Raw genomic sequence first — 27,600 nt, 5'->3', positions numbered from 1 at the left:
GTGAAGATGTTTGCGAATCCTTCTCCAAGGCCGGAACATCTTTTGTATTTTAGTGGAGGCTCTCTGGTTGCACAATGACTTCTATGTTTCTGAAGTCTTCTGCCAAGAGTCACGGATGGACACACAAATTCTGTTTCTGCTTTTTTACTTGTTGTTCTAAAGATTTTTTAGTAAATTCACATTTTTATTTGAGTTGTTTTGGGGGTTTTTTACAATTAGTGTGACAGTTGCTCCATCCACAACAAATTGGAAACTGAATCAGTTAGAAAAGGAGAACTCCACAACTGCTTGTTTATTCCTGCTCTGCTTGTGAGGAATATGGGTCTCAGTGTGTTTGCGAGTTGAAGGAGAATATTTATACATGCATCACGTAGGTGCGAAGCTATCAGAAAACAGCATCAATGAAAAAAAAAAAAAAAATTACACACTGTGTTTGCCCCATTTAATGACACATACTCTATCTACTGAGCTTGAAGGGGAAGTGAAAGATCCGTGGAAAGATATCTGACTGAAATAGCAATACAAACATTTTAACAACTATGAGTACGTACATTTTTTAACCCTTTGTTTGAAATGTGTACAGAGTTAGATCAAAATGCAATGCAAATCACAAATATACATTATTATGGAAAGTCTTTCACCCAGTGCTCCAAGAATGATGTTTTCTGCTCCTTGAGTCCTACAATTGAGACATGGAAATTATCAGCTGCAGTTGCCTACATTGTTCCCTGGCTTTTGATTGATTAGGTCTAATATTTTCATTCGCATTTCTTTATAGACTTGATATCAGTGACCTATGCTGCTATTAATGACAGAGAAAATCACAGAGCGTTGCTAAGACATCACGGACCAGTGAGAAGCCATATAGAACAGTTGACCGCTCTCGTGTTCAAATTTGATGACTCATCTTTAAACATGTCTTGTTATCACCAAGGTAACAGGTATTCCTTAGCAACAAGAGCATTATCCTCCTCTCTCAGTGTTAAGGCGTGGGTTTCAGACCGCGGGTGTCCTTCAGCTATGCTTAGCCATTCCAGTGCAAGTGTCTCTACCTCTGATTGATTCATCGTCAGACTCTCATTCTCTCCGTCTCTGCATCTTGGCCCGTGTTGGCAGGACAGCTGACTCATTCTCGCCTCTCCTCCAGAGTATCTGTCTGTGCGGAGAACTGAAATCTCACCACTATTTTCAGGATGCAGCCTGACGTCACTGGCTGCGCTGCCCCCACATGACCTCTTGTTGCCATTATGGCTCTCCGGGATCCGGAATCATACCACCAGCTGTCAGTTCAATACATTTTCATAAGGCACAAGGCTAAACTGCCATACATACGAATACCACTATGAAAGTGCAAGTGGGTGCAGCCATAATCTTAGACTTAGTAAGGTAAGTAATCAAACAGAAAGTCAATATTTACATAGTAATACACCAGGTGTTGTTAAAGAAGGTGTGTTGCAAGATTCTGTGGAATTGAGATCAGGCATTTGTAGAGGTGGATTTTTGAATAAATGTAGACCAAGTTTTGTTGAAACAGGGTATGCTGTGTGAATCAACAATTGTATTTGACGAGACAACATCAGCCACAGAGCACGTGAAGCAAAACTACACTTTATGGCTATGATAACAGTGTGGTCACCAAATAATTGCTCAAAATGGGGCAAGTCCAACAGGGTATGAAGGTGCAGATGAACAAATTAACTTAATACCTTAATTTTTAATTGAAATATGCTCCAAAGCGTATCTTAATTTGGAGAAGTATTGACAAAGGCTTCTCTGACACAGCAGCCAGGCAGCAGTACAGAGATATTCCCTTCTAAAGCTTTTAAGTGAGCCTCACCCTTCTGAGCCAAAGTCATGGGTGGGAGCTCACATTTGTAAATCAATACATGAACATATATACGTCTACAACTCCTCTTGTACCCTGGCCCCAACATGGCATTACTCTCGCTACTGGAAGATGTTACTATAGCTTACTCCAAAAGCATAGCACGCACCTGATACACATGTCCAATCTGTTATTTTGGGTGCATGTGCTCGTGAGGATGTAGGTGAGAGTCTGGGTGGAGTGCAACAGAGAGGAGCAGAGGGATATGCTTTTGAGTCTCATGTTAGCACTAGCTTAATTTCAAGAGCTTGTACACTGTAGCTTTAAACACTGTGAAAGTAGGTTTGCAGGAACGTTCCCACACCCTTTATACATTACCCAGCACTCTAAGTGAGGCTTGGCAATATACTGAATTAATTGGATTCATTTAAATTTGTATTTGTTTATGATACATAAATGTCTATGTCATGAACATAAAAGCAAGTATTTAAGTGTCTAGGTGTATAGGCCTAAAAAAAAAGAGGATGTTTTAATAATGTTTTAGTTGTGCTGCGCTAGTACTCCTTTATAGAAAAAAACTATTACATTTGTAAATGATTAGGTGGGAACTGCAATCTCTGTATAGCAATCTATTGGAATATTATGTGCTGTATGTTTGGAATGTGTTGAGGATCCGTCTCTGCTGTGAAATCATGCCGTCACCATACTGCCACCACCAAGTGTCCTCTAATAACTCTTCTGACAGATGCATCGATAAAGAACAATGTAAAAGATGAATCGAACGGAGTGATAAGACGCACTTGCAACTCCAGCAAAGACTAAGAAGCTCCAAGTTCATTTTGTGAAGTGGGATTATTCTACACGTTATGATCAAAAGGGCTACGAGAGAGAGAGATGGTGGACTCTCCTCAGAGCACAAATCAATAGAAAAGTATTATCATTATTAGATTAACTAAAAATACAGCTTATTTATGCATTATACAGCTCTTTGGCAGCTGCAATTGCACTCAATTATATTTATTTATTTTTCCTGCATGCTAGTTTAATTATTATTTTCTAGTACTTCTACATGTTGAGATTTGTATTGCCTGCATCCACCTCTTCCTTGGCCTGTTCCCTAAGCTGCTGTAACAATTGAATTTCCTTCACATAGATCAATAAAGTGGCATCATAACCACCGTGCTACAACTAGCTCTGATGAAATACAAAATGTACACTGTGCAGCTTAATGAATCTATGCATTGTATAGCAATAAGCTATAGTATTTTACCAACAGCTATGCATCCTGTCTTCTACCCCCTCACCCCCCCCCCCCAATGTCTTGGCCAGATCAGAGCAAGAGATTCAGATAATGAATGTGTAAAATGTAAACTATAATTTCGTCAAATGGGGTTGCAGTGTTTTGTGTAGCTCTCAATATTTAAGCAAAACGGCTTCCTATAAATAAACACTGACAACATAAATACTCAGATTCTGCTTTGTGCCGCAGGGTTTAGGCCACACCAGTATATAGAGGCTGAATTGACTGTTACTGAAATTCCCCACAGGCATCTCATGGATACAAGACCACACGCTATGCTGCATCAACTGAACTCTGAAGTGGATGTACAGTATGATGCATGGTGCGCAAACACATGGAAATGCAAACACACTCCAAAAAGGATAAACAACAAAAGCTAACGAACAAGATCTATATGTCTTCTGTGCATGTAAAGCCGTCACACACCCATCTGTGAATTAATGGAAAACCCGTGTGATAAAGCCAGTTGACTTCGAATAAAATTTGCAATGGAAAACAGGAACACTGCTCTACATAGCTGGTAGGGTGGCATATGTGCGCATGTGTACATACACACACACACACACGCACACACACATACACACATACAGACGCCTTGAGGCAGTGGAGACCAAGTGACATGGCTGCAGACCCAGTAGGACAAGCACAATGTCTCTATGTTGGAAACACAATATCCAGATCTCTAAACACACATTTACACACAAAAACATAAGGTTAATGTTTGTATTTCTGTTTTTTTGTGCTTATATGTGTGTGTGTATTTGTGTGTGTGTCCTTTATGCCCTGTTTGTACAAAAAGCCATTAGTCTGGCACTCATGGTTTACTCTGTCCAGTATGGCAACATTCAACCACATATCTTGCACACAGAGCCGCTGGGTATGGCCATCTGCTGCATTTTTCATTGTGCCGTGCACTTTACACTCTTCTATAGTGCACTCATTCACTGCATTCTGTATTTACACATTCCAATGACGTCAGTCAGCCACAAAGCCCGGTATTGTGGAGGTTACATCCGCCCACACTGACTTACAAGAAGCGAGAATGTCACAAGAAGCCATGTGCATGTATGTATTATGCTACTTCAAACGTAGACACACATAAATACACATGCAAGCACAGTGAAAGCATGCTGTGCTCCTATCAAAGGTTAAACGATATTTAATACACCTTGTGATATGAGCGTGTTCATCACCTGTGGTGCTACACACAGACCAGATCAGGAGTTTCTCAACAGGAAGCGAGGTTGTAATACTGTGAATCAACCTGCATTAATGATAATGTAATTTCAATGGATACATCGTCTCATTCAACAGCTACAACAACTAGTGACTCCAAGCATAAATTCAACCAACTAATCAGCCCGCACATTACAGTCCAAAAAATACAAACTTTGAACTGGTCATAAGGTAATTTAATTAGGACACACAAATCAGATGTGAGCAAACCAAAATGAGAAGAAAGTATCACACCTAGATGTGTATCATTTCCAAAGTAAATGTGGCAAGTTATGAATCTGAAAGAAAATTTCTCCATTACAGTTGTTCATAAACAAGAGAAACCAAGAGATATTCAAAATAAATGAGAACAATGTCAACAAAATAATGAAACCCAGACAGACATCACTGCAGGAAAAACTACTGACACTCAAGCAGAGAGGAGCCATTATTAATGTTATTAACCATACCTGAGAATGCTTCACATCATTTTTAAAGTTCAAGTTCCATGTTAGAGTGCAGTGACCCAGTCAGATACGTGCCAATATCACTTATAATGTTACCTTGTAGTTTCTGTCAAAATCTATGTCAAGTTAAAAAAAAAGACTAATATTGGAAGACACAAAGATAAAATGCTGTAACCTCATTATACTTTTGTGATGAAAATGGTGAAAACATTCTGGTTATCTCTTGCAGATTTGTATTTGATCTATTTCGTCTAGGGTGAGGAGGGTATGTTGGAGTAAAAGCAAAGTTTTAAGAAGGATCATTAAAACACTCAATGTGAAATAATAGTAGACCATGCTCATGATTAAAGATAGGATACAGATGCCATAGAAAGCTTAACTTGCATTATAGCATAAAAAAGTAGAAAGTCCATTACAAGCAAGATCGAGAAATGATGTAATTGTTAACAGTTCATTATTAGCACTGCGGCTATAGCCCACAAATGTCTCATCTCCAGCTCGGTAACTATGATCCTCCTGGAAATTAACATAACGTTATGAGCTTTCGAAAGCAGGCTCCAAAATGTTTCTATGAATTACTGCCAATCAAAGTGGATGTCATCATTAATGAGAAGCCTATACAACAGTAATGTGCAATACAGGCTTATTAATCCAAACAAGAGCCTAAGTAGAGAGCTTGTTTATCTTTTGTCATATTTTACATGGTTTAATGTGGACAGACATCTTTCCCTGGTCTTATCAAGAACCAGAGTTTTATTGTCCCAAATCATTCCCACAGACCAGTTGAACTGCAAAAGTCTCCACTTGATAGAGGGAGGGATATACTGTAGGTGTTTTATCTCAGTGAGTTTCACATCACTACATCATCAAGACTACGTCTCCGAAATAGCAACAATATTACACGTCCTCTGGCATGACAGATTACCGTCTTCAGCTCATAAAATGAAAGCTGCAGGAATGTAAATGAAAAACATTACTTGACTGTATTGAAACCACAGTTACAAAGTGAGTTTGGTCTACTCAAAAGACAGAGCTGAGCATGTCTGTGGCCCGGATGAAAGTAGGTAATAATAATATCATGATGCCGTCATAGTCATACGTGTAAACAGTAATGAAAAACATCTACAATTTTAACTTAAACAATCTGGACACTGCTGGAGCTAAACCTTTGAAATCTCGACTTTTTCTGTTGTTTCTTCTTGACCAGATAATAAAAGATATCAAGTGCAGCGAAAGTACCCTTACACTTAAATAAAATAAAGAAATTTGATAGAAAGTACAATTTCATTGACTGATAACAATGCATACAAGCATATGAATGAGCTACACTTCATTGCACAACTTCACTTCTTTTCTTTTCTCTCATCTTCTCCCTTCTGTGTGTTTCGGTTAAAACATTTTGCATATTCTTTTCTTCCTGGTAAGAAAAAAAAAAGTTTAAACAAGATTACCATAGCCCTGGATATTGGCCAGTATACAGATAAAATCAGTATCTATCCCATTAGTCTTATCAATCCAGTCCTTCTTTGCCACCATCTCACACCCATTCCTCATTAAATAAAACATTCAGACCAAACAGATACACGTTTTTCTTCATATTTAGCCTCACCTGTTGAAAACTGAAAACGTACACACACCCTCCTGAACATTGCTCATTAGTCTTGTCAATCAAACACCCTTTCACAACTGCATTTTCCTCATTCTTTCTTAACTTTTCCCACTTCTACCTGTTTCGAAGAGCCCTGTGCCGCAGACGGAGCGCACACAAGGCCAGACCCCATCTCTTCTTAGTGGCCACATACTCCATCGGGCAGGAAAGAAGGATGGATAGATGAACAAGAGAATACAGTAGCTCCCGATCTCCACTGTATACTCACGGACACAGCAGTGTTGGGACAACGCGAACCCAGCCTTGAAATTCCAGCAGAAGTCACGTGGGACTGTGACACCCACCTGCTAAACATCCTTCTCAATGCCCACTTGAGTTTGAAGTATGGAAACATATAAGCACTAACGCAATACACACACATATCTGTACACATAGTATAAAATAAGGACATATCTACAGTATACACATATGCATAAAGAGCACAAACACACAACATCTTACATACAGATCAGACAACATCAGCACCTCTCCATCTGCCTGACCATTCACTAGTCTCCTAAAATACACTCTGAATACTCTATGAAGACTTTCAGTGTCAGTAAAGCTTCCAGACATCACTGTTCCCAAAACAGTACTGACATAATACGATCTGAATGTCAGGTCATTAGCATACCACTGTGTCTAGAGTAAAGCTGGGGCCTGTAGTTTCATGGTGTGGGTCAGCAGTATGGGCTGGCAGAAAGATCAGCGATGTCAAGTGAAAAGTGAAAAAGGTAGAGCTAATTAAAAATAATGACGTGCATGGATTGTCCCTCTACCGGCAATCTCTGCTACACTAAGTTTAACAAAACTTAACCTGTAACATTTTCTAATAGGTCTTTTTTATATAGCTCTTTTGAGGGACATTTAAGGCCTTTATTAGATCGCCAATAGTAAAGAAATGACAAGAAATGATGAGGGGAGAGAAAGATGGGGTGGGACATGCAATAAGGAACGCTGACCGTACACGAAATGAGAACATTGCCCTACGGGTGTCCCATTTTCTAATCGTTGTTCTAATATTTCTTACTGGAAGACATTAAATGCTGGTCCCTTTCTTGATAAAAGTTGGTAGACTGTGTTACTTAATCTGACTTAATTAAAGGTCTATCCCTGACAAAGTCTGGCATGCTGAGACTTTTAGGCATGTTAGCAGCATGGCACCAGAGTTGGTGTTATCTGCCAGTCAAACACTTTGATTAAATTTTCACCTATCCTGTGAAATGTGTCAAATATCTATCAAATCAACTGGTTGAGTCATTCTTGGTTCTAAGACAATGTATCTTATAATTTAATGCATCTAAATACTTGCAAAACTAATGGCATTCCCATTCCTTCTGTGACTACTCCACAGAGCCACTAGTATGACTGTAGACTCTTAGTTTTGTTTTACAAATTAAGACATTGTCAATAACCAAACCAAACCAGAAAAAAAAAAAATCTTCAGCTTTCAGTCAAACAAATATTTGTCTAGAACGTCTGAGGAGAAACAATCATTCCATTATCTTCTTTATCAATACACATGCCAACTTAATGTCTAATTTTATGGTAACTATAGTATTTGACCAATGCCAATTATGTTTGCTTAAAAATGAAAACTCAATCATGTTATTGATCATGCCTGACGTATTTCACAAAGGCAGCAGAACTGCATGAAAGATTCAATCATTATGCAGATGGATGCACTACAATATTCCAACATGGCAGGGTTTTTTATTATTATTATTTTATCATATTTGTATCTATATATCCTCATTTCTACTGTTGTTGTAATTGTAAAATATTCCTATGATATTTCGACATCATCAGTAAGACTGACAGTAACAGTTCTGTTTATTCTTGAGTTATCTGCTGAATATTTCGCTATTAAGTTATTACTTGGTCTACAAAATGTCAGAAGACTTTACCATGAAGCAACAAACTTCTATGCATCCTATCCAGATGCTTTCTAGAAAATAACACATTTGACTCAGGAATAGGCCACACCCAACACCAAGCAAGTGCCAACACCAACACCAACAGGAAAACACCACTGTGGTGTAATCGACCACTACTGCCAGTTTTCTGCAGTTAAACTGGAGGCCTAGGGAGTAAACTGAGTGTGCCAGTTGGGATGCTGGAAATCGTTTGGAAATCTTTCATGGGTCCAGAACTTAATAAACCACACAGATTCAGACTGATGAAGAAAGAAAGAAAAAAAAAGAGAGATAAAAATGACCATGTTGCAGAAGGAGTCACAACAGTTGAACAGTGTTCTCAGACACAACAGATGAATACTGTTCTCAGTTAGGCAGCAGATGGGTGACTCAGTCCTAAAGGGCATAAGGCACTGAAGAGGGGTTATGTGCGTGAGTATGTACATGTTTGTGTGTTGGTGTGTGTGTGTGTGTGTGTGTGTGTGTGTGTGTGTGTATGTGTGTCACAATAGCAAGGAACAAAAGGAGACAAAAAGTGGTACCTTCAAACATAACCATGTTATCTTTTCACACACATCCATATGCAAAGCTGCACAAACAAACACATGCTTCCCCCCACACACACAAACACGGGCAGGTCATTATCATTCCACTGCTTCAATGCTGCAGCATCAGTAGAGATTAGTCCCCCAGTGACCTAGCATTACCCAACACACTGCGCAAGTCTGCAGAGAGCAATCTATCTTCTCCTTCCATCTTCCCTCACTTTCCCTCCTCTCCTCTCCTCATCCTCTCTCCTTGCCCCTTCTGCTTTTTATCTTCGTCTGTCTGAGGCTCCCCAGCCGTCTCCATCTGTTGTCTCGTGAGGTTTCTGCTGTCCTTTCCTGTTCTTTGCTCTCTATGTCTCTATCTTGGTCTTTCTCTTTCCAACATTCTTTCTTTGGCTTTATCGTATCTTTTTCAATTCCTCTGTGTGAATCCATCTCTCTCCCAGGGCTATCTTTGCACCATGCTCCTCCGCTCCTCTCTACCTAAAATCTCTCATTTTCCTCCCTCTGTCTGTCTACCCCCTACCCCCCCCCCCACAACTCTCCCTCCATCTCACTGTTCCTGCTGAGTATAACTGACACAGTGTCATAGCAGTAAAGTCGACTCCAGAAAGACTAATACGCTGATGGCAGATAGCTGTGAAATAATGAGAGAGAAAGGTTGTTACTCTAGCTGCATGCTAACTATCCAAACTTTAGCTAAAGGCGTCACATAGTAAGATACAAATATGACACATTTAGGGTAACTAAATCTTTCTCCAAAGACATTTTCTTCAATAAGCGATTAGCAGAATTGCTTATTAAAACCAATTAATACCCAGAGGTGCACAGCTGGCAACAACCAATATACTACAAATGCTGTTTTATGGATATTAGGAAGGCCAGTGGAAAATAGAAAAACTTCTTCCATATTCAGAAAAGTGTGTGGGAAAGGAAAATGAGCACAGCCAAAACAAAAAAACAAAACAATTTAACAACTTAAGTTGGATTAAAATAAATTGCTACCATTCCTCAGTTTGTTAGTTTCAGTGTCAGTGTTGCACAAATAATCTCCATCAAGATTTCTTTATAACCTTTTGTGACTTCACAGCAGCAGGCACAACAACAATGAATCTGACAAACGTTGCGACTATAAGACAAGTAATGCATGAGATGCGGTCCCAAAAGAGAAACAGAAAACCTCCCGAATGAAAGGAACACCAGATGACAGAGAGAGATAGGAAGACGTAAAAAGAACGGTGGATAAAAAGAGAACACAGGCAGAGAGAGGAGATAGTGAAGAGATGAAAAGATTGAGGGAGAGTAAGTGATTTGACGTCACCAGAATACCACAGGAAAGCCTGGAATGTTGTATACATAAACACACTGAGTCAACAGGGACAGGCAGTACTGGACAAAAACACACAGACAGCAATAGTAAACCAAACCTGTTAAAATGATAAGGCAAGGCAAGGCAAGGCAGGCAGTTTTATTTATATAGCGCATTTCATACACAATGGCAACTCAATGTGCAATTTGAGAAACATTAAAACAGTTAGGCATTCTTGCTGCTTGTCATGTGGCTCTAATTTAAAATTCCCATCTTTTTTTTGTGGTAATTTACTCAAAGTGGAGTGCAGTAGAGGTGAGAATGGGAGAATGAGCTGTTATATGACTGCTCAAGACAAACAAATGTGAAAAGGACTTGTGACCTCAAATCCAGGCGCTTTTTTTTTTTGCTCTGGTACAACTGATTAACAGTTCAGAAAATTCCTTATTTATCTTATACTGACCGTTCATGCAGCCCTTCAGTTCAGCCTCTGTCTGAAACTGGCCGTTTAGCTCCTGTCACTTTAAGGCATCCCTCCTGATGAACCCACTCTGTTCTGATTGGCCAGTTTTTGAAAGCTACCTAACGACAGACTTTCGCTAGATCAGAGGGCTATATAAACAAACAGTAGTTGAAGGATTTCACTTCCTTTTCACGTTCTTTACTCGAAATGGAAACTTCTCAAATATATTGGTATGTTCGAGCCTGAATCTGATCTGATATATGAGAGTGGACAAAATGAACAACCTCACCAACAAAGGCAACAAAGGTAATGCATGAACAATCTGATGTCATCATGAGGAGGAAGGAGAGGTAACTTTGCAAATGGAGTGTTTTGCAAAGAAGAAGCTCTGCAGATGCAAAACTATTATCTTTTTTTTATTAAATTTTCATTGATATGGACCGTTTTGTTATTTGAAAAGAGGATATTCTTTTGTCATTAGACAGTGATTTCACTTCCATCCCACCACATTAACAACGCCATCCTACTATTTATGGATTCTTCATCCGTCTCCATCGCCAACACCATTACATGACCTTTAACCCCCCATATTACATGTGGTGAAACCACAACCCTGCTGAGGACCTCTCCGCAGATCAGGTGCCTGAGTCTGGATCACATGACCACTCCTTGGGGGTATTGCTATGGCGATCGCCTTCAACACCCTACTCGTGAGGTGTCTTGTTCCTGGCGGCTAGATGTTTGACTCAGTGATTCCTATTACTGATTAACCACATAGGATTTCACTGAGGAGAGTGGAAATTCACAGTCCTTTTCTGTGGTGACAGACAGAAAGTCGTGCTATGCAGTCAGGTTAGACTTGTTTGCAAAGCCTGAAATTTTCAAGCCAGTTTCGACTACGCATTCCCCCACACACACACGTTTTTTATTTACCATTGCTACATCAGGGAGAGACCTCTGAGGGACAGAAATGATGGCATATGCATCATGATGTCTCCTTCTCCATCTCCCCCAAATGGATATTGGAGACAAATAAAAGCAAAAAAAGAGATGGCAGGAGAGAACATAGAGGCCTGTTTATGTCTGTTTTTTCCAGACATAAACGGGGGGCTGGTGGGATGGTAGGGTATAATGGAGGCCAGGAAGCCAGACAGGCAGGGCAGGCCAGCTAGTTTGCTAGCTAGCTCCCTGTCACGCTTCATTAGCTATTGTCATGTCGCGGCATGGCTGGGACTGCTCATGCCTCTGTGTGTGAGTTTTTGTGGCCTGTGTATGCCTATAACGATGTGGGTCAGATCAGAGAAAATGGTGGAGGCCATATAGGCCAGTCTAAACTCTATAGAGTGCGAATGTGATGGCTGCCACCCCATCCATGCAGAGCTGGATGTGATGTTGCCGGCTGCATCTGCCCGACCGACTGGACATGTTCCAACACTTCACACAGACTCCTCCAATGTTCTTTCTGCCCTGTTCCTCTCTCATGCATTTTATTTTTCCCGTTCATTTATTCTTTCAGCTTTGTTGAGGCTTGTTTTCAGAAATTTTGATAACCGATTTATCATTCTTGTTATTTATCAAGCAACATGCCAATTCTCTGGTTGCAGCTACTCCAATGTGAGGATATCCTGCCTTTCTCTGTGTAGTCCATGTGAAAAAACACTAAGAAAATGTCATCTCGGGGTCATTTCACATTTCACAGACCAAATGATTAATCACTTAATCAAGACAATAATCAGTAGATTAATCAAAAATGTAATTGATTGTAGTTGCAGCCCTACTTATATCTATTATATGGTGATTTGTTTTCCTTTCATAGAAGAGTTGGCTAGACAAAAAGTGAGGCAAGAAGGTGGCTGTATATGAACATTTTGATTTATCCTGTAACCTGAAAGATCAGTCAGTTCATGGGTGACAATACTTAAATTCCAGAAAGCTTGCTTTCTTACCTTTAATATTTCTCTTGCTGTCTGTCTGTCTCTCTCACTCGTTTTTTGACTATACCTAATTTTATAATTTTATCTCCCATTTTCCCTCTCACTTGTCCTGTAGTTTTATTTCCCCCTGTGTATATTCTTCTCTTCCATTTTGTCCCTTTTTTCCCCTCCTCTGCCTGAGAGGAACAGTGGTTCCAGTGAGAGCAGTAAAAACTCATGAATCAATCAATCATAATCGCAAGGTACTGATGCAGAAACACCCACCTGCAAAGAGGCTCAAATACATTCAAATATATATGGATTACATACTAATTTAAGACATTGAACAGTCCTCGTATTTTGTTAAGATAACCATTTAATGTTTCTTATCTACTACACACACAGTTTGCAGTGAATGAGGCATTTTCTGCAGCTCACCTGAGCACTACACCCATTTAAACACACCCAGACTCTTTACTTGACAGAACACACATTGACTGATGGTGAGACAATCCACATCAAAGACGGCGAGGTTTACCCGCTGCCTCTCAAGACGGACAAGAGCTACAAGACAGCTTCACAACAAAGCCGGTAAACTCTTGACTTTTGGGTGTTTATTTATTCAACCTTCATTTAATCCTCAAAGAAAGTCTACTCAAAGGACATAAGCCCTCCATCAAGCAGCGTCAGTTATGACCTAAAACGACGCGCTGTCACCCCATAGAAAGAAGCTTTAAGCGGCTCACACGCAACTAGGATGTCAAAACACTCATATCCTAACACACCACGCACGCATGGACACACACACACACACACACACACACTCCTTGTCCTCCATCCCCATCTCCAGCATGCCTCAAGTGCCAACTTACACAACAGGGATCGTCTTCCTAATGCAAATGCTCCAAGAGAAATTTGTCACAGTGCCGCCTCTTGCTCTTTTCAGGCCCAACTGCATCCCTCCATCCATTTGGTTTAACACATGAGTTACCCAATCCGTTCTGCCTCATTGTTGACAAACATGTTCCTGCACATTAAAAATGACGCATTCCCAAGCTGTATGTGTGTGTGTGTGTGTGTGTGTGTGTGTGTGTGTGTGTAGTGCCTGCTGGCCAGATGGTGTTGTAGACAGAACAATTTTGCTAAGATGTCCCAAAGCAGAGGCCCAATATAGACTTTGACTCCAAAGATAAACCACAAATAAAACTAATAAAACTAAAGACTAGGTGCAACTTCAAAATCAGACTGCTTTATGTAAATAATGCCTAAGAATAATTTGTATTAAGGCTGCAACTAAAGATTATTTACATCATTACTTAATCTATCCTTTGTTGATTTTTTTTTTTTTTTTTTAATACATCATTTAATTTACAATTATATAAAACTGAGAAAAGCAGCAAATCATCATATTTGAGAAACTGGACCCAGCAACTTTGAACTTTGAATTTTTAGCTTGATAAATAACATTCATTGACATTGATTCTGTATGCTACTATCTTGCAGTAACACGAGTTGGCAATGGCATAAAGCAATGAACCTGCAGCCTAACAAGTCTGATCTTTCCAACATATTCCTTCCCCTTATCAAGCTCTTTCTACAGCTGCCAACTTATGCAGATAAATTGTTTAATCATGCACTTCTTTTTATAAAAGCCAGAATGCCATGTTTGGTCTGTGCATACAGTATATCCAGTCAAAAAGGAAACCCGGCTGTCCGTGTAAGACTCACAAAGCTGCAGATCCCCCTCTGATCCTTGGTGCACTGTTCAGCTGTGGCATTCAAACACAGCTTTGAACAACGGGGCAGAAACAGCTAGGGTTATTCTGAGGTTTGTAGCTGACGATGTGATTTGATATCTATGAATTAATTCTGGGATACAACCTCATGACTATAACTAATCTGTTAGATTGTTCTGAGATAGGAAAACAGACAGCTGCATGCACTGACTGTTGTTGTCATATGAGATGTGCAGCCATTGAAAACACCAGCAGTGTGTGTGAGTGGAGCTCCTCGGTGTTACCTGTCATGCAACAATGGACTGTTGCATTATTCTTAATTACAGTCAGACTACTGTGACCCAAACAATAGAGGGATGAAAAATCCATCCAAGTGTTGAAATCCACAAACCTGACTGCACCAGGACTGCAAGATGATACTCAAGATGTTGTCTGCTTCTATATAAATGAGTATGACCATTAGCATCCAGCATGTCTACAGTATGTACACTGCCTGTTCCTCCAAATTAAACTTCATTTAAAGTCCATCCAAAACTGCCAATGTAACGCCGCTCTCCTCTGTGCCCAAATGACCATTAATAATGCCTGATATTCTTAGTGCCCATTTACTTCTACCTATCTGTGTGCATACTGTGCTGTGTTTGTGCCAGTCTGGGGCTTGGCGCTAAGTTGGGTGGATGGCAGCGGCTCTGCCTGATCGTACTTGGCACAGCATCAGTGTCTACCTGAGTCATCCAGTCTGCCCGCTCCTCACCCTCTAGCACCCGTCAAATCGAGCTCTTTCCGCATTTCCACACTGAAAGAGGAATGTGGGCTTGGTCCGATTAGATCTGAATGGATATGGGTCTTTATGCATGCAGTAAGCGGTTTGGACAAACATCACGACTTTGACCCATTTGCTTTTAGATTCACTGCTAAAAACAGAGATGGAAACTACCAACAACAGAACCTTTGTTCTCAAAGATTTTCCTCTGCCTTTTTTTTCCTTTTTTTGTCCACTTCTTTAATTGACTGAAGAACTTCCAAAACTATACGACAGTACAACAACAAAGATTCTCCAAATCACTGTGTTCCCTTTGATCTTTAAGATCTACATAGGAGGGTCTAATTAGGCATAAATGGGTACAAATTATTAACGAGGGCGTTAATCTTTACACAATAAGGGTGAGACAAGGCCTAACCGTGACTGTTCTACATACATGTGCATGTACTGTGACATATTATTCTGTCATGAACTGAATATGTCACTGAATTAACGTTGGTGTGTGCATGTCTTTGTCTGACATGATGTGATTGTGTATTTTCAATCAGCCACTGTGTGCCATGTAACTGATAATGCTTTGTGACTTTGCCATTCACACTTGATACCAATATTTAATGTTTCTCAATATGTACATGTGTGATGCAATACTCTTACAGCTGGTAAAATATGATTTAAGTGCCTATGTGATGTATAGAAGTTGTTTGGGGTGCTCAGAGGTGCCATTGTGCAGTAATGCTATGCACTGAGGTGCGTCATGTGGCGAGCTGTTGTCTTGCATTGCAGCCGAGATGCATTGCTGCTGTTGCTGCTGCTGCTACTGCTGCTGGCTGTGCTAATGTTGACGTGTGTTGACACTCTTGCTGTGTAAGCTCTGTGCTCCAGCGCCAGTAGCTGTGTGTTGGTGTGTTCTTGTTATTGTTGTCATAAGAGATGCTGCCTCAAAAAAACGCACCAGCAGCTCGAGTGTGTATATGCCTGACAAAGGTTGTGTTTTAGGATGGGATTTTAAGTACAGTATGTGCGTACTGTAAGGATGTTCTGTTTCAGCAGTCATCTGAAACCTAACAGCACCACGCAACAATGAACCACTGCATTTTTTTTTTCCTGGCTACAGTGAGATTATTGTGACCCAACAATAGAAGAAACCAGCTCAGGATACACAGACAGAAACAGAAACAGAAAGCAAGAGGACACAAAACATGGAGGTGCAGAGGGGGCTGGTGGTCGGAGGGGGTTTGTGCAGGGGGATGCAATGCAAAATATCAGACAAACAGAAAGAAAGGACATGCACACAGACATATGGGGATGAAACGACAGATGAAGAGAAGGAGGAGGAGGTGTTACCTTTCGGGGGACGAGGATTTCTCCGAGTTCACGGACATGAGCGGTGCCTGTTAGCCGCTCGCTGGCCGAGGGACCACGGGAGACGGCAAAATAAAATAGAAAGCTGCTTTTTTTTCCCTTTCCTTTTTTTACTCTTCTCTCCCTGTCTCTCTGCTGTATGTCTGAGTAAAGGAGAGGAGAGGGTTACTGCCTCCCCTCTTCCTCCTCCTTCTCCTTGTCCCTCCTCCTCTTTCTCTGTCTCTCCTGTCCTCTCTCTCAGAGGAGAAGAAAGGATGGAGGACACGGCTCCTCAAAGGATAAAAAGAGCAGCAACTGTGCAGTGGACAATCTAGCTGAATGTGCGCGTGTGTGTTTGCCTCTGTATGTGTGTGTGTGTGTGTGTGTGTGTGTGTGTGTGTGTGTGTGTGTGTGTGTGTGTGTGTGTGAGAGAGCTGATAGCGAGACCAGTAATGTCAGTCAGGCGCCCCTCCTCATGCCCCAGCCTCCTTCCTCCCTCCCTTTCCTTCCTTCCTTCTCCTCCTTCACCTTGCCTCTTTCTTTCTCGCTTTCACTTTCCCTGCCTTCACTGACGCTCCTTTTTGTCCTCCTCTTCCCTTTGTCTCCTTCCTCTCTGGTGTCGCTGGTGGAACTGGGTGATGAAATGAATACACAAGCCTGTCGATCCAGTGTGTGTCTGCCTCTGTCTATGTATCTCTCCCTTCCTTCTCTGTCTAGCTGGCTCTATCAGGCCTTCTGCAGCTCTGCACAACAACAGAGCCCAGAGCGAGGTGGAACGTTCCACTCTCTGCGTAGGCAGAGGGGTGTCAGCTTGTCACAGCAACAAGAAAATGAATGTGTTTCTCCTTGAAGTGCTCTCTCTCCTACCCCCTTTTTCCCCTCTGTGAATTAGTCCCCCCCCTCCTCTCTCTCTTTCTCTTTCTCTCTCTCTCTCTCTCTCTCCCAATTGCCTTATTACGACATCCTGTATCTCAGGGCAACGCCGCACAGATCCCCCCCCCCCCTCTTCTCAGTTCTATCTGGCATCCTCCCTCCTTTTCTCTAAACCCCATTTCCACCTCTGTCTTTTTGGAATGCTTTTGTGTGTGTGTGTGTATGTGTGTCTCATCCTCCATCCCTATCCGTCTCTGTTTTCTCGCCATCTCTAGGCAGATGGGTCTGCTTCTACATGAGTGAACAGCTCATAGAGAGGTAGCCAGAGGGTGTGCCATGATGGGGGGTCTGTCTCTATCTCTCTGTCTATCTGACCTCAATATTGGTGTGTGGGTGTGCATGTGTATACATGTATGTGCATGTGTGTGTGTGTGTGAAAATGCACAGCGGGGGTTGTAAGGGGCATCCTGAGGTTAATGGTACTGACTAGTCATATAGGAAACGCACAGCAGGACCATTATAGGTGTTTACAGTACAGTATCTACAGATCCCACCTCTAAAATGTTTGTCAGTGACTGTTTAAATGACTGATTTGTCAAATTCTTAATAATAGTGATAGACAGATATGGAGTTAGATTTGTTTCATAATGTTGTGTGTGTGCAGATCGACAATCTGTGTGTAAATGTGTAATCTGTAAATATAAACACCTTCCACAAATACAAAAAAAAGATTTGTATACTCACAAAAATATTTTGCAAATATAAAACGGATCTGCAAATACACAAACAAATTCCACAAATATAAAAAATACATTAAATTAATTTTGTGAACTCAGTTTTTATTTGTGAATCGAAAAAACATTTGTGGATCTCAGTTCTACGCTTGTGGATTTGCTTTTTACACACACGGAGTTTTGAAACAAACTTTCCGCCGGTCCGAACGAAAATCCACTCGTATCACTCGGCTATTTTCGGATAGCAAGTGATCGCCTACTGGTGACGTCATTTCCGCATATCAAAGTAAGAGCACGCAGTCTTTCTATGAGCTTTTTAAAATGTTTATCAGCGATAAGTGACGTGCATTCATGGTTTCATGTTAATGTCATACAGTGATTATTAGTGTGTGTTTATTTGTTCTATGTATATTATCTAGCACACACTTTCATATACATTTCTGTTTGAGTATGAAAGGCACCAGGATGCTTGTGGGCAACATTCAGACAATTTTTATCGTTAAACAATAATAAAAATAAATATAGACAGATAGATACATATAAAATAAAGACAGCTATTCATAAAACAGAATGAATACAAATGTAAAATATATTATTATTATTATTTTATTATTGTTTAACGATAAAAATAGTCTTTTAAATGCTGTGCTGAAAATGTCTAAATCTTAAACTCCATAATTTTCTACTGATTACACTAGTATTGAAAGGTTGTGAAGAGATGTCTGGATGCCAGTCACCAGCAGCAAAGTCCTTCTAAGGCTTAAAAGCATCTTATTATAATGTCTCTGCCAGCAGTCTACAGGGGCCCTCTTTACAGGTTGGATTGTTATGACTTCTGGTCTATTTACAATGCATCTTGTAAATTGCAATGTATAAAATCCTGCACCCTGTTCGTTCTCCCAGCCCGCAACATGAATGCTTACACATAGGCATTAAAACTACATTAGTAAGAGTACACTACTAATAAGATGTGAAGTGCGTTGTGACTTTTACCCATCTGAAAGAATAAATGAAAAATATAAAGGATGAGATGGCTGATAACTGCTTACTGAAGAAGCAGCCAAGCCACCGCTTTAGAGAGCTGAACGTTGCCCACAAGCATCCTGGTGCCTTTCATACTCAAACAGAAATGTATATGAAAGTGTGTGCTAGATAATATACATAGAACAAATAAACACACACTAATAATCACTGTATGACATTAACATGAAACCATGAATGCACGTCACATCGCTGATAAACATTTTAAAAAGCTCATAGAAAGACTGCGTGCTCTTACTTTGATATGCGGAAATGACGTCACCAGTAGACGATCACTTGCTATCCGAAAATGTCCGAGTGATACGAGTGGATTTTCGTTCGGACCGGCGGAAAGTTTGTTTCAAAACTCCGTGTGTGTAAAAAGCAAATCCACAAGCGTAGAACTGAGATCCACAAATGTTTTTTCGATTCACAAATAAAAACTGAGTTCACAAAATTAATTTAATGTATTTTTTATATTTGTGGAATTTGTTTGTGTATTTGCAGATCCGTTTTATATTTGCAAAATATTTTTGTGAGTATACAAATCTTTTTTTTGTATTTGTGGAAGGTGTTTATATTTACAGATTACACATTTACACACAGATTGTCGATCTGCACACACACATTATGAAACAAATCTAACTCCATAGACAGACAGCAAAAAACAGCAAAAGTGTATTGATTTGTTGATATATTGTGTGAAACGATATTTGTTCTCCAGTAGAGATCTTGCTGTACTATTGATGCCAAGGTAGCTATCCTTTCAAGGTGTGTCTTTGGTCATTGCAGGCAAGGTTGCAATTTAATGATTAGCAGGGCTGCTTTAAAGCAACTCTTACCTTTGTTGCATTTCGCACAGCACTTTGGAAAGACTTGAACAGCAACAACCCCTCCTCCCTTCTATGTCCCACCCCCTTCCCCTCCTCCTCCGCGAACTCGCACTGCAATAGTTTTCTGATATAGTTTTCTTTTTCCCCGTGGGAGCGGCTGGAGGTGGAAGTCGTGGCCCGCTTTCGTCGGTCATTGTCAGACACTACTGTCTGTTTACTGGTATCTCTGTGGAACATGGATGTATCATAATGCTGTGGATCCACAACAGGCTCTCTTCCAGGTGGGGGTGTGCGCCATTACGTAGTGTGGAAGGGGAAAACAGGCAGGTCGCTCGGCCAATCATATCATTCGGACCGAATGATATGATTGGTCAGAGTTTTCACAGAATATTATGAGAATGGAATAATGATGAGTTTCTATGCCTGAGTGCCATTACCTTATTAATAGCATTTTAACCTAAACAAAAAAATTTGTAAAAATGTAACAAAAGTAAGGGTTGAAGGCTTTAAGGCAATATGGGTTTTTACTACATTTTGCATCAGTGTGATTAAGACCCTTGATGTTTCGTTTTTTTTAATTCACCTTATTTAAAAAAAAAAAAAAAAAAAAAAAAGGCATTCTCACCCGGTTATTTTATCTATAAATGCTGTCTAAATTGATTTCCAGAGCATTTTCAATAGTACTTTTAAATTACAATTTGGTTGGAATTAGAGCTGCACCAATGTAGTTGATTAATCGATTACAAGACCAACAGAAAATGAACTGGCAACTATTCTGATGATCAAATAATAATTTCAGTTAATTAACAACAACAACATGATAAAGATAAAAAAAGATCTATAAAGCTGCAATTAGTGATTATTTTAACTATTGATTAACCTGCCCATTAGATAAAGAAGACATAATTATAAATACATAATAATAAAGACATCATTTCCCCAAAGCTAAAGTAATAATGTGTTTACTATCATAGATAACAAAGAAAATCAACAAATCCTAAATCCTGAGGAGCTGGAAACATTGTTTGGTACATTACTTGAAAAATGATTAAAACGATTAATTAATACTCAATAATCAACAATATAGTTGACAGCTAATTTTCAATACATTACAATACAATCTCCCATAAGTCAATATACAATAATATTGACTTGTCAGGTAATATATCTACTGATTTATACAACAGCTACTGTAGGTTCTGTGTTGATGTTTCTGAAAAATACATTTTCATGGAAATAGTATAAACACTGCAGCCGTATCTGAGAGCTATCAGACACAAGACATGCCTGAGAGAAAGAGACCGAAAGAAAACAGGAACACAATGATCCATTTTTTCTGCTACCTCCATAGTTCCACTTTCCCACATAAAAGGACTACATTAGGCACACATTTCTCTGAGCCAAACTATTGTCCTCATTCTCTGTGGATGTGGGCCAGTGGGGAGTAAAGAACACACTGGATCTCAGCGACAGACAGCAAGAGGAAGCCAATATGAGAGGGCGCATTTGTATTCTTTCATTTTCCATTCCCACTATTTGGGGTCACAGAAGGTGGGGGAGGGGGGCTGAAACATACTGCAGCATAACACTGGAACCAATGTAAGAAAAAACCCCAGCGAATCACATCACACAATCAGTGACACATTTACATACAGGGCGTTAATTTGCTCAACCTTTGTGTGGTGGCTTCTGTAAAGAAACACTTTAATATCTAATGTCCACATTAAGATATCTAAATATCTAACTTTGCCGCATTAAATGTCTAACAACGACTAGACCTATGCTATATATTTGTGTACTTGGATTATCTTAAAAATTTCAAACAATTTTCAAATCCAAATAAATGCATAATTTTAATCCAAGTAACAGTCAATTTAATTTGGTCACTGTCAATGGTGTTATACCCCTCATGTCACAGCCCCTCTGGATGTCCTGTGTCCACCAAACAGTATCAGGCAAACACTGATTGTTAACGTAAAACCACTTTATTCACTGTTTCTACTGGTTTTAATTACCAGATCTGTTTTTTGTGGAGAGGAGGATAATTCAGCTCCCAGTAAAAACCTCCTGAATGATGAACACTAGGGATGCTCCAATCGATCGGCTGCCGATCGTTATCGGCCGATATCGACCCTAAACAGGTTGACCCTAAACAGGTTGATCGGTGGGCTCACAAAGTGTAGATCAGAAAAGCCCATCGCATATAAATATATACATACATATACATTTATTTATTTATTTATTTTTTTTTACCCGAGACTGTTTTTCTGTGCGTGACGTAAACTATATGAGACTGTTTTTCCGCTCTCATGAATGAGGCTGGCAGTATGAATTCTCCGGTCTGGAATTTTTTCACAGTTTCCGAAACTCGCTGTTTGCAAAACATGCAACGCCGAAATTCCAAGAGGTGGTAACCAACAACGACAATTTAATACAAATAACCTCATCCGACATTTGAGAACGTGCCACACAACAGAATACAGTGAGTATGAGAAACAAGCCCGGGCAAAAAAAATCCCAAAGACACCCGTCACTCAGCTCACCGTAAGTAAAACATTTAGACATCTGGAGCCTTACAGCAGGGACAGTAAAAGGTGGTGCACAAGGCTAGATTTTAAATACAGGACATTGAGGATTATTATCGATATTATTCTCCCATCCATTCTGTGATCGGTGATCGGTGATCGGTATCGGCAGATTTATGATTCCTGTGATCGGATCGGCCCCCAAAAATGCTGATTGGAGCATCCCTAATGAACACTCAAGGAATGCTAACCAGGAGAAGCTGGTTGTTTAACAATGATCACACACTACTTCACAACATCATCAAACTCAATCTATTCACCATTGTTTTGATTGACAGACACCTAGCAGCAGAAACGGAAAAATAGTGTGTATTTAGCAAAGCACAGAAAGCATTGGGGCTAAAATGTAACAATTAACAGAGAAAATCACTTGTCAACAATCATACTTATTAATGAATCTTTTAATTATATTTTTAACAGAGTTATAGATATAACAGAAGTGCCAAAACATTTGTATGCTCCAACAGCTTTGTGACTGTTATTGAGACAAAATATGCTCTCCAGGCCCACACCTCAGGCTCTGGGACATGTGAGAGGCATGTGTGTAAGTCTAATTTAAGTCATACATCAACAAAACTGCCAAAAATGATCCGCTTCAAGTAGCTCAAATATGAGTGTTTGCTGTTTTTCTTATGTGAACGTTAACCAGACTCTTTGGGTTTTCGACTCACGATCAAACGAACCAAGTAATCTAAAGACATCAACTCAAGTACTGGGACATTTTCAGAGGCATTTTCCCCACATTTTTTCTAAATTCAATAAATCGTTTGATCCACAATGAAAAAGATTGTAAGTGGCAGCCCCACTGTTTTATATTTTGTAGACTAAATGATTAATAGATGAATCTAATAAATATTAATCCATAGATAATTCGATAAAGAGAATCATGTTCAGTTCAGTTCTGTTTTCAAAGCCAAGACTTAATTGCCATGAGGCAACAGTGCTGACCAATGAGCTCCCATGCTACTCTTGATGTGGTACTTTGCACCTCATCATTCATTTTCCTTGCTTGTCCTTCTGAGAAACATTTATGTAAGCATTTCTCGAGTGAGGTCAGCACACAGGGGAAGCCGTAGGTGACAGAGGTGCTCAGTGAATCCCCCTAATTTTGATGTTTGCAATGGTATGGTCCTGATGTCACCTTTCAATGGAGAGATCCATCCGAATGGGACTTAAGGCCTGACACCCACCCACCCACAAAAAATGGAATAGCTCATTCACATGAAGGAAACATGCACACATGCTTACAAATGCACACGCATAAACACACACACCTCAGGATATTCACTCAGACTATCAATTTGCAAATCCAAAGGCTGATTCTTGCTCTATTTCCAAAAGGAGAAGGAGCAAAAGAAGAATAAGAAAGAGGGGGGAGGGGGAGAGATGATGACTCTCATGAGCAGATATATTTTGGGAGCCAGTATTGAGGCTGCCGGGAGCTATCTTTAAGCGGCCTACTTCTCCATAATGCCTGGTGGATGCTGGGGTGGGGAGAAAGACGGGGTTTATGCATGCAAACACACACACACACACACACACACACACACACACACGTCCCATTGCAAACTGCTCCTGGACTGGACACTGTACAGTGCACTCAAACACACAGATTAAGACACAGACAAGAGTTACAGCAAAGCAGGATCACACAGACAAGTAGAGAAATGCATACACAACACATAGTGTGTGTGTGTGTGTGTGTGTGGGCACGCGTGCTAGACTAAGGCAGTCGAGTAAGATGTTGCTACGGTGACTGTGCTCTTTGTGTCAGCAGCCTTGTTGTCACTGTCTGCAGAGAAAAGACTGCCCCCATGTGGAAATACACACACACACACACACACACACACACACACACACACACACACACACACACACAAAGTGGCTTGTGTGACACACAATGTGTTTGTGATGAGTGGTCAATCACCAGATTGACTGACATACTGATAACCTCAGGTCTGCCTTAGGGCAACTCATTTTCTCTGCTACAGACTTCCATATGGAGTATACCAGCCTATAGGGACTCTACAATTCAACTGCAGGACATCGCCCACGGACACTGTATGTAAATCTGGAAACACAGACACACTCGCGCGCGCACAGACACACACACACAAACACACACAGGCAGCAAAACTAAAGACACAACACAAAAGGCACATTCCAGCTCTTAAAACCCACAGACTAAAGAAAATTTAAATCTTCTTTGCATCATAACATTTTCAGAACCGGTCCAAGCATTTCTATTTTGGGTTTTGGCAAAAAAAATGTTTTTTTCCTCCACATCTGCAGAAGTGATATAACTGAACTGAATATATGTAATTTGCCATCATTGGGACTTTAAAGGCTGCTCTTTTAAGACTACACCTTTGACATGTCATGGTAAATTCAGAAGTCACATGGAGGACCACTCAGCCTGTGAAAACAGTTGCATAATGTCCCGTGAGGCCAAAGAGGAGCTTTCTAAAGTCTGAGAAAGCCACTCAAGTGACATCGGTATCTTAACTAATCTTAAGGCGTTCAATATTCTAAAAGGCAAAATACAATACAATACAATACAATACAATAATTAAAATACTAGAGTGCCCCTTTAACTGCTCACACTAGTTTCCTTGGTGATACTACACACATATTTTTTCAACCCTGTAATTATTTCGAACATGTTAAAATAGCGAAACAAGACAAATAGGCAGTGGTTTACGGCGACATATACACACACACATACATACATACATACATACATATACATATATTTATTTATTTTTTTAATTTTTAGACTCTATCAGTCACTTCCAAGCTAAAACAAAGAAAATACAGAACATACTAACAAAACAAACAAACAGACAAACAAACAAATAGCACAAGTCACATTATCCCAGTCCACCTCTTTGTTCATCCTATCTATATTGGTCAAAAGTGTTATTTTTAAATATCTGTTTAAACTTGTATAATGTTCTGCATGTTTTCATTTCTTCAGTACAGTTGTTCCACAGATTAACTCCTTTTGCTGTGATGCAATCATATTTAGCATTTGTCCTCATTCATTATTTTTTGAACATAGATATTCCTCTTAGGTTGTATTTACCTTCCTTCAATTGTAACAGCCCCTGAATATAGTCTGGTAGTTGTTGAATTTTAATTCTATACATGATTTGAATAGTTTTGAAGTCAACCAGATCCTTAAACTTTAGTGCTTTCAGTTTAATGAAGACTGGGTTTGTTGGTTCTCTGTAAGAAGTTTTCTTTATGATTCTTATGGCTCTTTTTTGCAGGATGAATACTGGATCTGTGTTTGTTTTGTATGTGTTCCCCCATACTTCCATACAGTAGCTTATGTACGGGAGTATGAAGGAACAGTACAGAGTGTAAAGTGATATCTGATTTAAAAAGATATTTGACCTTGCGTAATATTGCAATTGACTTTGACATTTTTGCTTTAACGTGATTTATGTGTGGTTTCCAACATAGTTTACTGTCAATCATCACACCAAGGAATATGATTTCAGATACTCTTTCTATTTCTATGTCATTTATTGTCAGTTTCTTGCATGTGTAAATTGCCCGATTACCAAATATTATGAATTTAGTTTTGCTTAAATTTAGTGTCAATTTATTTGAATCAAACCATCACTTTTTTAATGAATTCCCTACTGTATCCAGGAGTTGCTCCAAATCATCCCCACAACAGATTAACACACATATGTTATTGATGTACAAGATGAACAATAATCTATTTAAGTTTCCTGGTAAAGACAAGACAGCATGCACAATAGTGGGCCCTGAAAGTGGCATACCTAAACACAATGCAGCCATTAATAATGTTATTAATTACAGGCACAAACACACACACACACACACACACACACATAAACAGCACGGTTTCTGTTGGGCGTTGAGTGCTCGTAATTCATCTAGACGTACACAGGTAAGCAGCTTGCACTTTCTGTGCCTCATTATCCTGGGTAACAGCAATATGTTTGAATGTGTGCACTTTGCAAGTTAAAGTAGGTCTGTACAGTATGTGCAGTAAGTGGGTGAGGAGAGTGAGGCTGCAGTGGAGGTGTGGGGTGGTTGGGGGGGCGGTATACAGTTTTACCCAAAGCACATGAACCAAAAACCACTGAGATTATGACTTACTGATAGCTCCACCTGGTCCTCTGTGAGTGTGTGTGAACACAAGTGAGAGCTCATTAGCTAAGTGGTGTGTGTTTAATTGATGGATGAGTGACCTCTGACCTCTCTTCCTGCACTCTGACCTGGTGCGAGGCAGCTGCTTCACCAGGCGGACATGTTTAAATGGATTCTATCACACAAGGGGTCGGACACCACTTAACACCAAGCTCTCTAGCAAAATGTCCGGCTCCATGTTTGTTAACACCCTTTCACCTGACTAATGAAGGACAAGACAAGTCCAACACTTAACTGAGCTGTTTGTGGGATCAATGTACCGTATGTGAACTGAGAATAAAACAGGTGAGACAAATCAAATAAACTGATTTGGTGAAATTTTCAAGGAATTTTAATGTCTGCTTGTCATTTTGCAGAAGTGATTCTACAATGTGTTCCTTATTTTCTTACTCACAAAAATTACACAATTTAACTCTAATATAAGACCTGCAAGGTCCTGTCGAGGTAACCCCCTTTCTAGGAACACTTAGATTTGTTTGTAAAACTGTCTCTTATCAGTAACTGTTATTTAAATACACAGTAGCATCTAAATCAATGTATTATTGACAGTGAGCAGCGAAGTGGTTCTCAAGTGTCATTATTCATCATATTGTAATTTGGTGAATATTAATACTTATATTAATACTTAAATTTCAGGAGTAGTGCAACAGGCAACTTTGTTTTGATTTTTTTCACATGGATGCTCATATTTCATTGGCTTCTACAGTCATCACTCAAGAGATCTTTAGACCTCTGGTTATGAGGAGGTCTAACCCTAACCACAAAGCATCAAGTCAGATGGTTCTCCTCCAAGTATCTATTTTCACGCATACACAAAAACATTTGTTTCTACTTAGACTGACTCTCATAAAATAGTACACCTTGTATTCACCCTGGAAAACACAACATAATGTCAGACCTTAAGCATTTGGTCATTTCAATCA

General features: G+C 39.8%; 1 protein-coding gene across 1 annotated transcript in view; it reads right to left on the bottom strand.

Moving 5' to 3' along the window:
• srpk2 (SRSF protein kinase 2) overlaps positions 1-6,614 on the bottom strand; it is a 35,866-nt gene extending 29,252 nt beyond the window's left edge. The window contains exon 1 of the mRNA XM_053319888.1: positions 6,535-6,614. Within this exon, the coding sequence (XP_053175863.1) occupies positions 6,535-6,614 (80 nt within the window). The remainder of the gene's footprint in view (positions 1-6,534) is intronic.
• Between the last annotated feature and the right edge of the window lie 20,986 nt (positions 6,615-27,600).

This window comes from Scomber japonicus, chromosome 5 (genome assembly GCF_027409825.1).
Source record: "Scomber japonicus isolate fScoJap1 chromosome 5, fScoJap1.pri, whole genome shotgun sequence".
NCBI classification, from domain to species: Eukaryota; Metazoa; Chordata; class Actinopteri; order Scombriformes; family Scombridae; genus Scomber; species Scomber japonicus.
The sequence above is the reverse complement of the archived record's forward strand: the minus strand, read 5'-3'. Positions and strand labels throughout refer to the sequence as shown.